Source organism: Sylvia atricapilla, chromosome 1 (genome assembly GCF_009819655.1).
Source record: "Sylvia atricapilla isolate bSylAtr1 chromosome 1, bSylAtr1.pri, whole genome shotgun sequence".
Taxonomy (NCBI): domain Eukaryota; kingdom Metazoa; phylum Chordata; class Aves; order Passeriformes; family Sylviidae; genus Sylvia; species Sylvia atricapilla.
The window spans coordinates 33639677-33655832 of NC_089140.1; the positions used below are offsets into that span (position 1 = coordinate 33639677).

The 16156-nt window shown below is 36.0% G+C and overlaps 1 protein-coding gene across 2 annotated transcripts in view; it reads right to left on the reverse strand.

Annotated features, from left to right (window-relative positions):
- Nucleotides 1–16156, reverse strand: part of SKAP2 (src kinase associated phosphoprotein 2) — a 119624-nt gene that overhangs the window by 89325 nt on the left and 14143 nt on the right. For both annotated transcript variants that reach the window (XM_066319072.1, XM_066319079.1), the window contains one exon: nt 6873–6977. In XM_066319072.1, coding sequence (XP_066175169.1) covers nt 6873–6977 — 105 coding nt within the window. The remainder of the gene's footprint in view (nt 1–6872; nt 6978–16156) is intronic.

Genomic DNA, 16156 nt, shown 5'->3' on the forward strand with positions numbered 1-16156 from the left:
CTGCTCTTCCTTTTTATGTCAGCTACTTGTGATGTATAAGAACTGAACTAGAAGAACATTAGGCCAACAAACAAAAGATATCATGTAAATAGAAAAATCTATTCACTTCAACTTTCTGGGCTTTTTTTTTACCCAGAGTATTGTTATATATATTGAATAAAATTATGATCTAATATGAAAAAGAAATGGGTTAAGTAGGTTATTATTTAGTTTTTATTGTTGATGTTGTCCTATGTAGTGTTGGAGTATACATGGCTGTTTTGTTATTGTTCAGTCACTGAAGCAACATAGATGAAATAAAATGGGCAACAAACCATGTCATCTCTCCCATGGGAGAAAGGTAAATGTTAAAAGAACGCAGGGGTTTATTGTTTGATGGGAAGTTTTTCATCATGATAATTAGAAGTTCAAACACTTTAGTATCATCAATTTGTACACACTGTTAACCTACACGATGCCATTTTTAAATTTATTGTTGACTTTATTAGGGCCAAAATTTCACTTAAAACTTCTGCTTCCTATCAGAAATTATTCCCTTATGTTCTGTACAAATGGTTTAAATCAAATTTAATTAGACTAGCTTCACATATTTACCACACACTTTTTTTTTTTAAACGTATTGCTTCTCCATTTAAGTCATTGCTGCTTTATGCATAGGTATAGATCCTACAAAGAAACCAGCAAGCAACCAAGCAGCTCAGTTGTTTCTTCTTTTCATAAGTTTCAAAAGCAGCTACCTGTGCAAAGTTACATCTATTCGGTCTTCAAAAATACTCATTACAGAAGGAAAAAAATATACTATTGCCATGTCTTTTGTGGACAAAAGAGAGTCAAATGTCAACAGATTGACAGAGCTTAGGGTATGTATTCTCTCCAAGCAAGCAGAGTGCAGCACCGGGACAAGCTGGTGCAATTATACCAGTAGAGATTTTTAGGAAAGATTAAGCAGGTGCCCACCAAGAAACATCTCAGGCAGAATATGGGTGACATGCTGATTTCACTTTTAAGGCCTTTCCTATTCAACAAGCAGTTGATCTTCTTTACAGCTTTTAACAATTTCAACAAAGTTAGCACCCTCTTTTCATGGGTTAAACAGATTTGCATCTGGGAATTTACACTCTTATGGTTGGTCCCACATGTACCAATATCCTTAAAAACCAGAACTTAAAAACAAAAACAAAACAAAAACAAACCCAAACAAATAAATAAAAAACCAAAACAAACAAAAAAAAAAACCACAACCAAAACAACACCAAAAAAAAAAAAAAAAAACCACCAAAAAAAAACCCCCACACACTTCATATTTTAAGTTTCTCTTCAGTATGTTTTACTTTTCACCGTGTTCCATCAGCTTGTAAAAGACTGTATTTTGGGTGACATCTAAACTGCCCATAAGTGACTCAGCCTAAATTTGTAGTGATTCATCCTTCCTTTGACAACCTCAGCACACCACATCAGGAATTTTAGACTTTAATCTTCCTGCTTAAGACTAATTAATTTTTTTATTATTTTGAAAGCAACATTTCTGATCATCATATTACTTCCTCAGCCAGAAACACAGAAGCATAATCTCCCTAAAAATTCTGACAAGAACAAGCATCCTCTCAAAATAAAGTTAGCATGCCAAAGTCCAGTCTTTACCCCTTTTTCATATGATGGGCTACTGCCCTCCTGCCAGTGTCTAGTAAGAGCATAAAGTAGAAGCCACCATTTCTCACTGAAGATCAGCTGTCCAAGTAAACCTAGATCTTATCTCCCCTCAATCTGACCTTTTTTACTCAATCTTGAATATTAAAAGAGATATAAGGAATAATAAAGTACCTGGTTTTCTGCCTTCAGTGAGATCTACCTATGAGAAAAACAAGACAAATAAAGTAATTTCTCATTCCTTTGAAAGGCTGTCATGCACCAAGACAAGACTGGAGGGGTAAGAAGGGCAAAAGGAGAAAGGATAGAAATTTCTAGTTGTATTTTCCATTCTCCGACCTTTGATACCTTAGGTGCCAGCAGTGCTTAACTGCCTCTGTGAGGAACAGTTTTTGCTTTAATATAGTGCCTCAAAAACAAACTCAGTAGGAATGTAGTTGCAAAAAGTGGGAAAACACTTGTGTGTATGCACAAAGACAAAACCTTACACTGAACTCTACCCACCTTCTTCAGTGACAGTATTCAAACAACTAGGAAAAATAAGGAGGGGGAAAAAGCTTAGTCAGTGTATGTATTTGAGACTTAGCATGTAAAAAGAAACAGCGTGCAAAATTCAGTCACACAATTTTTCATTCTCACTTGATCAATCAAACTGCAAAATGTGATGCTCATATTAAGTAAATACTATAGATCATGTAAAATAGTTGGCTCTAGCCTGCAAAGACTTGTAAAGAACTTTTCCAAAGCAACTACATAAAAACAAAGCTCTGAAGCCTGTTGCTTCATCCAGAAATTATAGCAAGAAAATCATGTTGCAGGAGCAAAAACTTTCGCTCATTTCCAAGACTGCACTTTGATGACAAACAGTAAAGAACAACCCTTTCATTTTTCCTCAAAGTTCTTTTTCCTTTCCTCAAAGTTCTCCAATTGCCCAGTTTTGCTTGCTCCAGCCCTATCTTCCTCCACTTCAGCTATGGGGAAATTTAATAAGAGATTCTCAAACTGTTTAAAGATTTTCTACTAAAAAGCATATTTTACTCATAAACTATAGCCAAATATGATAATCTGAAGAGCATACAAGTCCCCAGACACATTTTTAGTACTTCTTTCATCCTTAGCTTCTCAAGGCAACATTTCTAGACCTTCCACAGAAATGATGATGATCTAAATTATTTCATCACACCATTCACTCTGGATCTTTTAGTTCCAGTAATTATCTAATTACTCCCTGCAGAGCCAAAGTGCCTCTCCATGTCTTCTTCAGAGGTCCTCTTACAAAGTCAGAAAGTTTGGTCCTTTAATATTAGTGACTATTAATACTATTTCTTACTATAGAATCAAGTCACCATACCACAAACCAAAAAAAGAAAAAAACCCTATATATTATAAAAAAGATTACAGTGCTATTAAACAGGAAAGTTTAAACCTGCCATTGAACCTGTATTTAATTCCTAGGAAACCTGAAAATTAAAGGAAAAATAGTAACTTTTTTCCCATTTACTTTTCAACCAAAAGTAAATTTGTTTACAGCTTGAAAGAAAATCTTAGTATTTCAATTTTTAAGTATTTTGGTATGCTTTGGTTTTTAACTAATCAAGACATATGTATTTCCCACTACATATATTCTTCAATACGCAGATGGAAGTAGAGTAAGAAATTACAAGACATAACATTGTTATACAATGTACTATACAAAAACCTGTCATTTAAGTTGCAAGAAACCTAGTCATCAATAAGTGAAAAAATACCTCGCTCAAAAATCAATTATGTTGAGTCTTTTGTATAGAGAAGTAGTACACCTTTCAGGCAACTGGTATTAATGAGCAGACATGGCTATAGAATCTCCATCTGTTTTTCTGACAAAGCTGTGACTACTCCAGTCTCTCATTGAAATTCCATTAATCTGGTGCACCAAGGACCAATGCGAAAATCAAAACTCCATCTAACCCTTTATCAGCTCACAATAACCTACAAGTGAACTCTGCCTGTTAGCATACAGCAAGTTATGATTTTGCTATCAATCAGGTTGTTAGCCAATAAAAAAAAAAGAAATCAAGTTAAGACCAGAGTGCCTGGCTGTGCTGTTTTGTTTGGTCTGTCTTGTTTTTCAGTTTGTTATTTTATTTGGGGGTTTGGTTGTGTTTTATCCCTCTTCCAGTTTCTGTAGGGTGTCTGGACATGTAAGCCCATGCATCATTCTCTTTCATTGTGATTTAATTGCTGCCAGCAATCCAGTCAAAGCATCACTGAAGTGTGCTTGAATTTCATTAGATGATATAACTTATGCTACTTTCCTACAGTACCTAATAAACCATAAAGAAACCAAAACACATATGGCTTGAGGGAATAACTGGAAAATTAGGTGGCCATTTGGGAACTGAGTGAACTTTTGAACCAGAGGAACAGAGAAAAAGAAATATTAAAAGGAAAGACAGACTTAGAATGCACACAGAGATGTGGGGGTTTGACCTTTTCAGTACCTAGAAAATTACATTAGCATTATGAAAAATACATATCATGTTTAGAGTTTATAATCCATCAAAGTTTAGATACTTTGTTAGTGCCTACCATAAGGTAAAAGTCAAAAGGACAACATAACAATCAGATTTGACAAAAGGCCTTTAGGTGACCTGCGCTAATTTAGTTATCCCATACTTATTGTTAAATGGATTATCTCTCTTGTAATTAATACACCATTAGACAAAGGTCACACAAAAACTCCAGGATTTTACAATGACTGTAACGTACACATAATACACTAATTCTTTATCTGTTGCCAAGCGTGTGCCTTCACAAATTATGTTTTGACAGTAATGCCGCAAAGTCAAATTGCGACACTTTTGCAAGTCACACAGACCTTGCAGCCTAACTCAAGTATATAAAGAGAAATGCCTTGGGGCTTTTTAGCAGAAAATATATGTAGAAGGTTTTACATAAAAATAGAAATGCACTCGAACATAAATAAAAACCACTTCAATTTGGTTACCTACAGATAGGGCCCTCTGTTAACGCTCAGAGCCTTGATCCTACACAAATCAGGTTTTAGATCTGTACAGAGCCCTGCTGCACTGAACTGGTAATTATACGAGATCAAACATCTACCTTACAGACCCAGTTTCTTGAGTAGGATTTAAATATTGAACATTAAGAGACTGCTAAAAAACTAAAATACAGTATTAAGCTTCAACAAACCCATTTATGCCTATTAGGACTGAAACAAATGGCACCTCTGGGGATCAATCCACCTCATATAAGATTTTCCCAACATACATTTTCATACACAGGCTAGGTGGCTGGACTGGAATGATGGATTACATATGTTAAAATCAAAATGGTCTTAGAATGACACATTAGACATTCAAAGAGAAAAAGAGGAACACTGCTTACTCCAATAAATTAAGCATTTACAGACCAGAATTTACCACATTCTCTCAAATTTTCTTCGTGCTACACTCCCACCAGGCAATTAAAGAGGATTTATCATAAAATACAGAAAGACCAGCAAGGTAAAATGGCCTCAAATATAAAAGAATAGCACCTCCCATATTTCTACCTAAACTAGTACGAATCGGTCAAGATACGGTTGAGCAGCTATTATACCTACTCTCATATCTTCCAAAACAGGCTAAAAATTAAGCACCCTTCTGTACAAACTCATACAGTATTTCACATACTCTTGCATCAGCATTCTCCAGCCATTCATTATTAAGGTTATGAACATTATCCCTTTTCTCTTGATTAACTGTTTTGAAACAATTCTATAATCATATCTCCTATTAAATAGTCATATAATTTTGTCACATACCCTTTATGCAATCAGTACTACGTTATTAAGTTATAATTAGAAATAATGATAAGATTATGTCTGTAAGCAAAAATAAATACATAGAAAGTTGCATTCATCTGTAGTTTTGAAAATTAGCTTGGGTTTTCTAAAAGCCATACTCAATTTGACTGATAATTACATTTCAACCAGAGAGCAAAAAGGCCTGGTTTTACTTTTTTAGTAGAGGATCACACTGCTAACATGCAATACACTCAATATTAAAAAAAAAAAAAAAAAAAAAAAAAAAAAAAAAAAAAAAAAAAAAGGTGATTATTATTGTTATACATTTTACAGAGTTCTGGACATAAAAAAAATGCATTATTCTGAATCAGTGGTTAGAAGGTTTATCACTTATGCATGTACTTGACTTATCCCTGTTCTGCAATAGACATAATTTTATACCTCATAAAAGCAATTTATGTTTCCAAAGGGAATAATCTGGATAATATAAAATGTGGAGTGCTACATTGCAGGAAGCATATTTTTATTCAGCAATTGTATTTCGAGATGGAGCTGCACAGTTTGATCATCATATCATGTCAGAAAACATCATTCACTAGTAAGTCTATCTAACTTCCAGTGCCACAAATTAATATACATCGTTAATTTACTTGTACATATACCTAATTTACTGCCATATATTATCCATAGAAGGTGTTTAGATTATGTATACAATAAACTAATTTCAAAAATATGGACACTATGCTAAAGCAAGCCTGTTAACTGTTGAACTATTCAATAGTTCATGTCTTCAGAACAGTTGCATTTAACATTAAACTTATTGAATACAAAATAAAACAACATGGAAAACAGCTATGAAGCGTAGACTTTTTTTAAATGCAAACCCAAACTTAAAATTTATATAACAAAAACACTGTACAAAAGACTGTCTTATTAGAAGGAAACACTGTAGGAATAATTAATTTAATATTTTATGAACCTATTCTGCATGGAGTTTGCAGAAAAATATCAATCACATAAACTGCTTCATTATTTATTAGATAAATAATACAGTAAGCCATTAAGAAGCACAATAAAATTAAGCAAGAATCTGATAATGTTGAATTAACAAACAATTTGTTACTACAAATATTCACACTGGTTTAGCCACTGATCTATCTTTAAAAACATATGTATCTACAGAAGATGCTTTGTTATCAAAAAACATGAGTTGAGAAACACCGTGTACATTTGAGACAGCTTCACTATGCTCTAGGACCACTAGAGAGAGCTCTTCAGTTCTTTTAAAGGTTCTTGTAAAGGTAAGAAAAGTGTCCAGCTGTGCTGCTTATCTGTTTATCTGTTTTCCAACTAACACTCACATCACAAGGATCTCATTACATCAGTTCATAGCAAACTGGCAAATCTAGTACTTTCTAAGGTAAACAGTGTCACATACCATCAGAAGGTGCTTCATCCTCTTTATCATATCGGTCAGATGCTATTGAGACACTATCAGGAGGCGAAGAAAGAGGCTTCTCAGACTCTTCCTCATCTTCCAGCTCTGTAAAAGTCAATACACACTGCTAGTTAAACAGTCTATCACACAAACATATACAATAAAAGTATTTCCAATAGTAAGGAGGATATTAATTCCTATCTGGAACTGAAAAAATCCTATTTCTCATGGACACTAGCAGGCTCCAGCGCAGCTGTGAGTGATGCCGTTCTAGGGCTCCCTTCTGACCCGATGTGTAAAAGCTGCTGGAGCAGTATCCCTAAACACTGTCATATAATGAACCTGCTCCCAGCACTGCACAGCTGGCAGCTTCTCACTGGGGGGGAAAGAGACACCACAGCTAAGAGGCGGGAAAGAGAAAACACCGGCACAAGGGAAAAAGGAGAGCACCAGGCTCTGAAGTTCTGCCTGTCCTGCTGCAGGACGGAGCTGCAGCAACTTCCCTCCCAGGAAAAGCCAAACTACTGCTGGCAGCAGTGACCTCTGCCCACTTTTATTTTTCTTCACTGTAATTAGGCACTGCCTTGCAAAACTGTGTGTGTATTCCTCCTAGGAAGCTAGAAGTGGAATTGCCGTCTGGCAGCACCTGGTATGAACCTGTGGCTTAATGCAGCATTCTGTTAATGAATTTCTTGCCCAGCTGAGAGCCCCAGTGCAACACATACAAAATCAGTGTCACGCACAAGCGTGAAAGTCTGGGGAAGATATGGTGAAATCAATATTAGTTGAGGCTTTCACCTAATTAGGCAGAATTTAACTTCTTCCTGAAACTCAGTATATTTTCTCAGATATGTTTAACACATCTAGGCAAAGAAGAGGGGGAAAAATAACAAACTACATTGCTCCTTTAAAAGCCAAATAAAATCAGGGTGAAGGAGAAAAAAATAAATATGACAAAAATAATTAGACCAGAATCATAAAGTTGATGCTCCAATAGATTAAATGGCCTTCAAATTTCTTGAAAATCATGTAACACTAAATTGTTCAAGTGTTGCCTTTTGGTATATACAAACACAAAAAGCTTTCCAGAGACATCCAAATATTGTTCTCTATTTCTGTGTTCTGTTTTGGAACACTGGATCAGAAAACTCATTTCTAGGAATCCAAAATAATGCCATAGTGAAAACATTCTTCACAGACACAGAAATTGCATTCATCAGCAGGACTGCCTAACCATGGCTAAATTTTACCCCCTCCCATTTAATAATGGAAATACACAGAAAATTCACATAGTATATCCAGAAAGCACCATGGCTGCTTGTAAAGAACAGCAACTTTTCCACACAAACAACAAAGCCTGATACTTGCTTCACTGCAGTTCTTTTACATTTGAAAGTTGTCAAACACTAGCTAGGCTTTCCCTTCATTAATTTAGTATGCTTTTCTTGGGAAAGCTTCCTCCCAAGATCCCATGCCATTTAACAACTGCTCTGAATCTGAACCTGACTCCAACCTATTTTTGACACAATCCTCTCCCATAGCACACCAGTCATCGTGTTAATCTGATCAAAATATTTGCACTTCATCACACCTGTCAAACCAATCAAAAGTAAATTATCTCTCTAGAATTCACCTCTTCCTCCAAACAGAAAAACACAGAGCAGATAGCACATGAACAGAAAATGTTATGCCTTATTTATAACCAGCATGATCATCTTTCACACTTAGATTCCAGAGACCAGTTGCCTGTCTCTCTTTGCCTATATATATATCTTTATTAGATGATACACTCCATATAAAAAGAGCAAACATGATATTCACAACCTATACAATGGCAAAACTGTTCCACTGTTTTCCCATCTTAAACTTTTACTAGTACTAGAATGCATAAAATATATGTGTATATGTAAGCCCTGGCTGTTAGTCAAAAATGTCCTCATATCAGCCATGCATAAAAATGTTATCATTTAACCTTCATGAAAGTGCCAGCATAAATTTAAAATATTAGGCTGTATTTCTAGAAGAAAACAGTTCCACAAACACAACACTCCAGCACATGTAATTCATAGGCTGAATGGCAAATCTTGGTATATTTGAATGAGTAAGATTTGTGGATGACAAGTAGGTGAGTATACATGTAGAAAGAACATCTCCAGAGGATTTTGTCCCACTCAGCAACACACAGTCTCTTCTGTAAGTTTGCATGGCTGCACTGTTACCCTGCTCTTCCACTAAGACGCCATACTACCATTTTCCAATTACACTTAGGATTTCAAATTCAGTAAATATTTGTGCTTTACTTTCATATAAAGAAATAAAATATAAAGGCCAGATGACCTAGGAACAAGGGACTGTTTAACACATACATACAGATTTAGAGCATACCCCATACCTATCCCAGACTGCGCTGGTTTGGCTTGGACAGAGTTTGGTTTTTTTCACAGTAGCTGGTATCAGGCTATGTTTTGGATTAGTGCTAAAAACAATGCTGATAAAACAGGCATGTTTTAGTTACTGCTGAGCAGTGCTTACAGTCAAGACCTTTTCTTCTTCTCACATGACTGCACCAGTGAGTGGGCTGGTGAAATTGTGAGGGGACACAGCCAGGACAGCTGACCAAGAGGATACTCCACACCATATGATGCCATGCTCAGCATATTAAACTGGGGGAAATAAAGGAAGTAGGGGACGTTTAAAGTGATGACGTTTGTCTTTCTAAGTCACTGTTACTTGTGGTGAAGTCCTGCTCTCCAGGAAATGGCTGAACACCTGCCTACCCTACCATCACACCTAAGTGATGAATTAACTCCTTGCTATGTATTTCTTGCGCGTAGTTTTTGCTTTACCCATTATACCAACTTCATATCAACCCATGAGTTTTCTCACTTTTACCCTTCTGATTATTGCCTCTATCCCAGTGGGAGCAAATGAGTAAGGGACTGTATGGGCTTTAGTGGCCATCTGGCGTGAAAATCATTACACAGTTACATACTGTATTTGAAACAACAAAAACCATGGCAACATTGCATGTTGATTCATAATAAAACAAGTTTCTGTTTTATGTCTAGAATATCCAAATCCAAAATCCTCTTGAAACAAAATAACCAAAAAACAGAAAAGTGTTGAGAGCGTTATGAAGAAAGAAATGACACACAGTGCTTTACATTTCTCAAAGCATTCTCTAGATGTTAAATCCTAAAGAAGGCTTGAAGGCTTCCATTTAAAAAAGCCCTTGTTTGTGGGAACTGACAGTGGTCAGAACATGGATTCTTAGGCTCCAGGCAGTGGCTTGAAGCCTGTGGGAAAGTCAAGTACAGACCCTCTCAGTCTGGCCTGGGAAATCTTAAGGAGGAACCCAAAACAATCCTTGTAGATACCATCCTCCTAGCACCTGGTGTTTTTCCAACTTGTTTACTGGTAGAGATGTTTACAAAAAGGTGGTGCCCTAAAGGACCAATCCTATTCACTGTACCGAAACTCCGATGAGAAGAATCTGTCTTTCGATAAACTTTGCTATAAGGAGTTCTATGTATCATTACTGGGCCATCCTGAATCGTACTGATACTCAGTGACACTGAGCCCTCTGAGAATGACACTCAGAGCCAATATATAAATCCCACATCATACAATACTACATTTAGGTACCCACACTTTACACGAAAAATGTGGAGAATAGGTGGCAGATTCTGGATAGAAGTACAAGCAACCTGCACTCATGCAGAACCAGATTAAACAGAAAAAAAAAAAAACTCCATTTTTTATTTTAGAGTAAAGAAAAATAGTAGCAAATAAATAATAGTTTTCATCAATTTATATTATACACTGAAAAATACAATTCCTAAATAATCTAATTTGTACAGAAGAACTGCAGGCATTTCAGTAGGAAAGCTGACTCATTGTGCTCTGGAGTTTTAACAGGCAACATTTCGCAACGTGTTTGTGTTTATGTACTGGCATAAAAGAAGGACTACTTTCTGGTATCAACCTTGGCGGTTTTGCCCCCTAGTTCTGTCAGGGTTAAAAGATATCTTAGAACTGTATGCAGTTAATATATAGAGATACTACTCCTGACAGCCCACAAAGAGGCTTCCTGTTGATCCTACACCATCTCCTACATTCCCACTCAGAGCCATCTCTGCCCTTTCTCCACTCTACATGCTCCTCCATCAATGTGCTGCATTGAAGTGTATACTCCACCTATGGAGTAGGAGCAGTCAAAATTGCATTTGAAGCGCCGTGTGTTACTCCTTGAACAGTCAGAGGAGTCAGTGTTGAGCAGCACAAACCACTATTCTCTTCAGGTGCCAAGTATCTAAAAATACACCGAAAAAGCATCAATAAATTAAAGAAAAGCATTCAACTTGCACTTATGTAATAGAAAACTGAACTACAAAGCAACAATGGGCATCAGGTAAATGCACTCAATACAATTTGCAGGCATAATTGAAAGCATTGCTGCCTAATCAAACATCTAAAAGCAAAGCATGCTCAAACAAAATGTCTATAGACTCATTAGTTGGCAGCCATTCCATTACAATCACACATAATGTCAGTAGTGCCTTGAACCCATGCCAATGACAACAGCATAAATTTTGCATCTCATTTCTATGGTCATAAAATTAATGACCAGTTTAAAAATACTTCTTTGCAAAAGAAAGAAAAGTTATTGCCTAAAGAAATGACATGAATGTGTCCCTGTTATGCAGCCGCAAGTATAATTATGGAGTTGGTGCTCATTAACACCGTTTCCCCAGAATAACATGACTTATCTAGAAGTTGGGAAGAAATAGATTAATTAAAGGTAGATATTTAACAGTCACAATAACAGAAATATGTACATGAACTGACCCTATTCTCCAGTTTCTGCAACTTAAACTAACGTCCTACAGGTCGGATAGCAGAATAAATATTTTATGATGTCTGTAAAAAAAAAAAAAAAATACAATGTCATTCGTTATTAAATGCTACCTTTTCCATTACAGCTTATTTATTGATTCAGGAAATAAATGCATACCAAAGGGTAGATTTACCACATTAGGAATGGAGCATAAAACAAACTCTCTTCACTGAAACAAGGTGAAGAGAATTTCAGTTCCTACCCCTTGTTCTGAAGACTTCGAACAAATTTAGCTGGTACAAGCTCAATATAATGAATAAGACCAAGTTACATTGTAAGAATCCAGCTATAAAAAAATCCAGACCTTCCCCCCACCTCGCAAAATTCTTTTTCTTCTGCAACACTGAGATTATAATAATGAATTCCTAAGCATTAAAGACACTGCTTCCACTACTTACTCTAAAAATGAGCAAGCAAGATGTTTCAGCCAATGCCTCCGAAAGAGACTTGCTAGCTCACATCCTCAGATAACTAAACACTTTCAATTTATTTCTAAAAATGTCTAGACAGAATGATGCATTAAAACTGCTCAAGTATAAGAGAAATAAAACAACTCAGTAAAATAAAAAGACATGTAGGTCAAACCACCCTGCTTCTTGCCATTTCAGAAGGTCCCAAGTCACAGCAGGTTGAGATCAGTTCCTCCTGTCCAATCTCTGCTGCAGTAAGAAGCCACGAAACAAAGGACTGGATGAAGCCATCAAACAGACCAAGCAAGGTTCTCACTACACAGTTTTTCATAAGAACAAGTAGACAAAGCTGTTTCCAAGCTGGCAGGGTTATACTTTAGCCCTTTGATAGAGGCATCCTGTATTTTTAAGATGCTACTGACCCAATTCACCGGTCACCCTGCAAGACTGGATTCTTCTGACAATCAATTTTTCAATGCATGCTTTGCCATGCAGCCAACTCCAACACTCATTCCTGGAGGGCCTTCTAGGGTCCCCTATTAATGTGATTTTTAATGGCTTGTTTTGTAAAGGTCAAGTAGAAACTCCTTAGCAGCTACTTCTTAAAACAATACTGAAACAACATTAAGTTTGCAAGCAAATATGCTTCAAGCAAGAAAAGCAACTGCAACTTTTGCTTGCTGAATTACCTCTTGTTCTTACAACGGATATCAGGACAGAACTATTTTGTGCTGCACTGGTGGATGTATCTCATGTTGCTTGGAATTGCTCTTGACGTGGACACTTCACAGATAACAGCTGTATGTAGCTGAAAGGGCCAACACAGTTACTTGCCTACAGTGAAACCTCCCAGACTTCTGGGACAGAGTGGTATTTGGCACATTTTTAATGCATTTGATGGTCTCTCCAGAAATACATCAGGACGATCCTCAAAGAACTGGGTAACAACTAAGCCATTTCTTTCCTATTTATGGTTAAATACTAACAATATATTTGTGCTCTTGACTAAAAAGTTCAAGTGTGTTAAAATATAGAACTCATGTGCACACGTAGCTCTGGTAACCACAAGATACTGAATTCCTTTCTTAAGTCCAAAGAGATTTCTACTTGGTGCCATTTCCTGAAAAAGAATGTACAGAGGGTGAAAAAATTAAAAAGAAAATATGAACTCTGTACAAAAACAGAAAAGAAAAAAAAAAAACCAACAAAATACAAATCCTTTGCATATAGAGCTACTTCAACAGCTTGACTATTTCCAGGAAGCAGAGGTCTCAGGCTCCAGACACACTCTGCTCTGCCAAGAGCTAGAAGCATCTGAGTCATCTAAAGGTTTCCTACAGGTGCTCCCAATAATTACATGGTAAATAACACCAGTGCTCTAGAGACACATATTTACCCTCTATTATATTACAGTGAAATAAAAACAAAAGTGGACCATCATCAGTTCTTATCAGAGTGATAAATGCTAGTTAAAAAATGTCATGTCATACTTTTCTGCATAATTTAGTTCTGCAGATCAGATATGAGGCGCAATGAGTGTTTTATGGGGAACTGGTTCTGCAAATTCCCATAGTGTGACTCAATTTGGCTAGTACTTTTGGTGTCTCACTTTCAACATTGAGCCAAAATATTTTGTAAGAAGTTATTAAAAATATATATTTTACTAAAATAAATGCATACAACAGATGGCAAGTGAACTTCAAACACAAATACCATTTCTAGAGCTTAGGGTGCTTCTGCCAACTTTAGCACTATTTTTAGCATAAATTGAAAACAAGGTTCTTTTAACTAAACATTTTGGCAGTCACAGTATTGATTCAATTAATCTCAAAACAGAGAAATGCCAAAAACTGTATTAAGTCAGAATCTCTGACAAAGTTCAGACTTTTATACCTTTAGTGGAATATTAGTCTTATAAAAAATGAATACAGTTTGTATGCAAATGACCTTTGTTTTCAAGTTTCTTCCAAATTCTAAGATCTAGAACACGTCACCGAGTGTGACTACAGCTTTTTAGTTTTGCTTAAACTGCTTAGATAAATAGTCAAATATTTCAAATTAAAAGGAAAAAAAGGCAGCAGTGTCTAAGAGAAAGACTTTTCTACAGAGTTCTATTTAAGAATAAAATAGGTACAATAAATGTCTAATAACTTAAAAAATAAAATATTTATATCCAATCCACTGGTCTTTCATCAGAAACTGTATATTTTTGGTCATAAGAACAATATGGACTTTCTTTATCCATAAATTAACAACACACTTAACTGTAAAAGACAGTGTTAAATCAGGTAATGTGTTAAGATTTAAATAGCATTAAATATTTTCCCAGACATTTAATTTTCTGTCTTTCACTTGTACGTGTACCCACTTCTCCTAAAAAGCTTCATTTTTTTTCAGTCTATATAGACAAAAGATGCTTTTGTCAGTGCATTTACTGACCTGACAGACAACGTCAGAAGGCTTCTTTATAGGAAGGAGGACTCAAGGAAGTCCCCAAATTCATCAATCTGGTTGCAAAAAAAAAAATGCATACACTTCCTGAGAAAGACGCACATGGGTGATTGGTTCTACTGGCACACATTCTCTTCAATTATTTTTTTATTATTATTCTTTCAAATCTCCTTGCTTTATCTATATGGATAGGCAGGTTTCTGTATGCTGTTGGCCAAAGCCCATAAAACAGGAGTTTACAAATAGCTTAGTCAAACCAGCCAGTCACTATGTGCAAAGTCAGTGGAACTTCAAAAACATTCAGTGATGAAAGAGAGTGGAGTGGAAAGTATGCCCACAACACATCCTTGTGGAACAACTCACAAGCTGAAGAAGCCGCTGTTTGAGAGAGCAGAGTCAAGTATCATTATGTCCTACAGGAAATATAAGAATTTTTAAAGTGTTAGTCCACTTCTTTCAGCCTCCAAAAATACTTCTGCATGCCTCTGAAAGGATGACAGGTCACAGCTCACAAGATTCTTGGAAACAGCTGAGGTAGTATAACTACTATATCATGATAACATACCATGACAGTATGCACCATTTTTCACCTTCCCTTTGAGCTAGAACAGAGATTATTTTATTTACATTTTAAAAATTGAGTGACTGCTACCACAAAACCAAGAACAGTAAATACGGAGTTTAAATACACACAGTAGCTTTTATTCTCCCTAGTATGTTTCAGTGTAGTTTCCACATTTCTGCTCCCACCCCTCCTTTTTTTCCTGTAAAATAATATCCTTTTTTTACCTTATACATTGAGGTATTTCTTCTTTCTCTGGAAGGAGTGGAACTGACCATCAACCTCTTCTGAGTTTTCAATACTTTCCAATTTTTCCATTTTTCAAATGTCTACGTGGACACAGAGGTATGAAATGGGCACAAAAGTTGACCTCACTCAGCTGCTGTCACTGCTTTGTTACACTAGGAGCTGGCCAAGAATCTGACTGCTTATCTCCATGTGAGTCCTTTGTTCTACACCTACAAAAGTCACGCCTAATTTGTACAGTCCTAAAGTAAGAATGACACAACTAAATAAAGTTTAGTACACACTTCTTGAACTCTGGAAATTACACCAACCACTCATACTACTAAATCACATTCCTTCAAATAATTTGCAAGTGGAGGCTCCTATTTCTCAAAATTGTTTTATATTCCTGCATGCAACAAATGCACGTTAATTTGGAGAAATGTATCCTTGCTTGCAGAAAACAATGGTATAACTTTCATTTTACTGAAAAATACTGAGAACTAAGGCGTCAGTTTCCACAGGCCTCAGCATTTATACACAGTTCTACTGCCTAAACCAGAGATACGTCACAACAATTTTCTAAAAGGCAATATATCCTTCTTAAGAATCAAATGAACTCTAATAAAAAGAGTAAGACTGAATATAATTTTCACAGAAATTACAGCAAGTTACGCAGTAACAATTACAGACTATACAAATCAAATCACCCATTTTGCTAGAGATAATGAAATCTCAT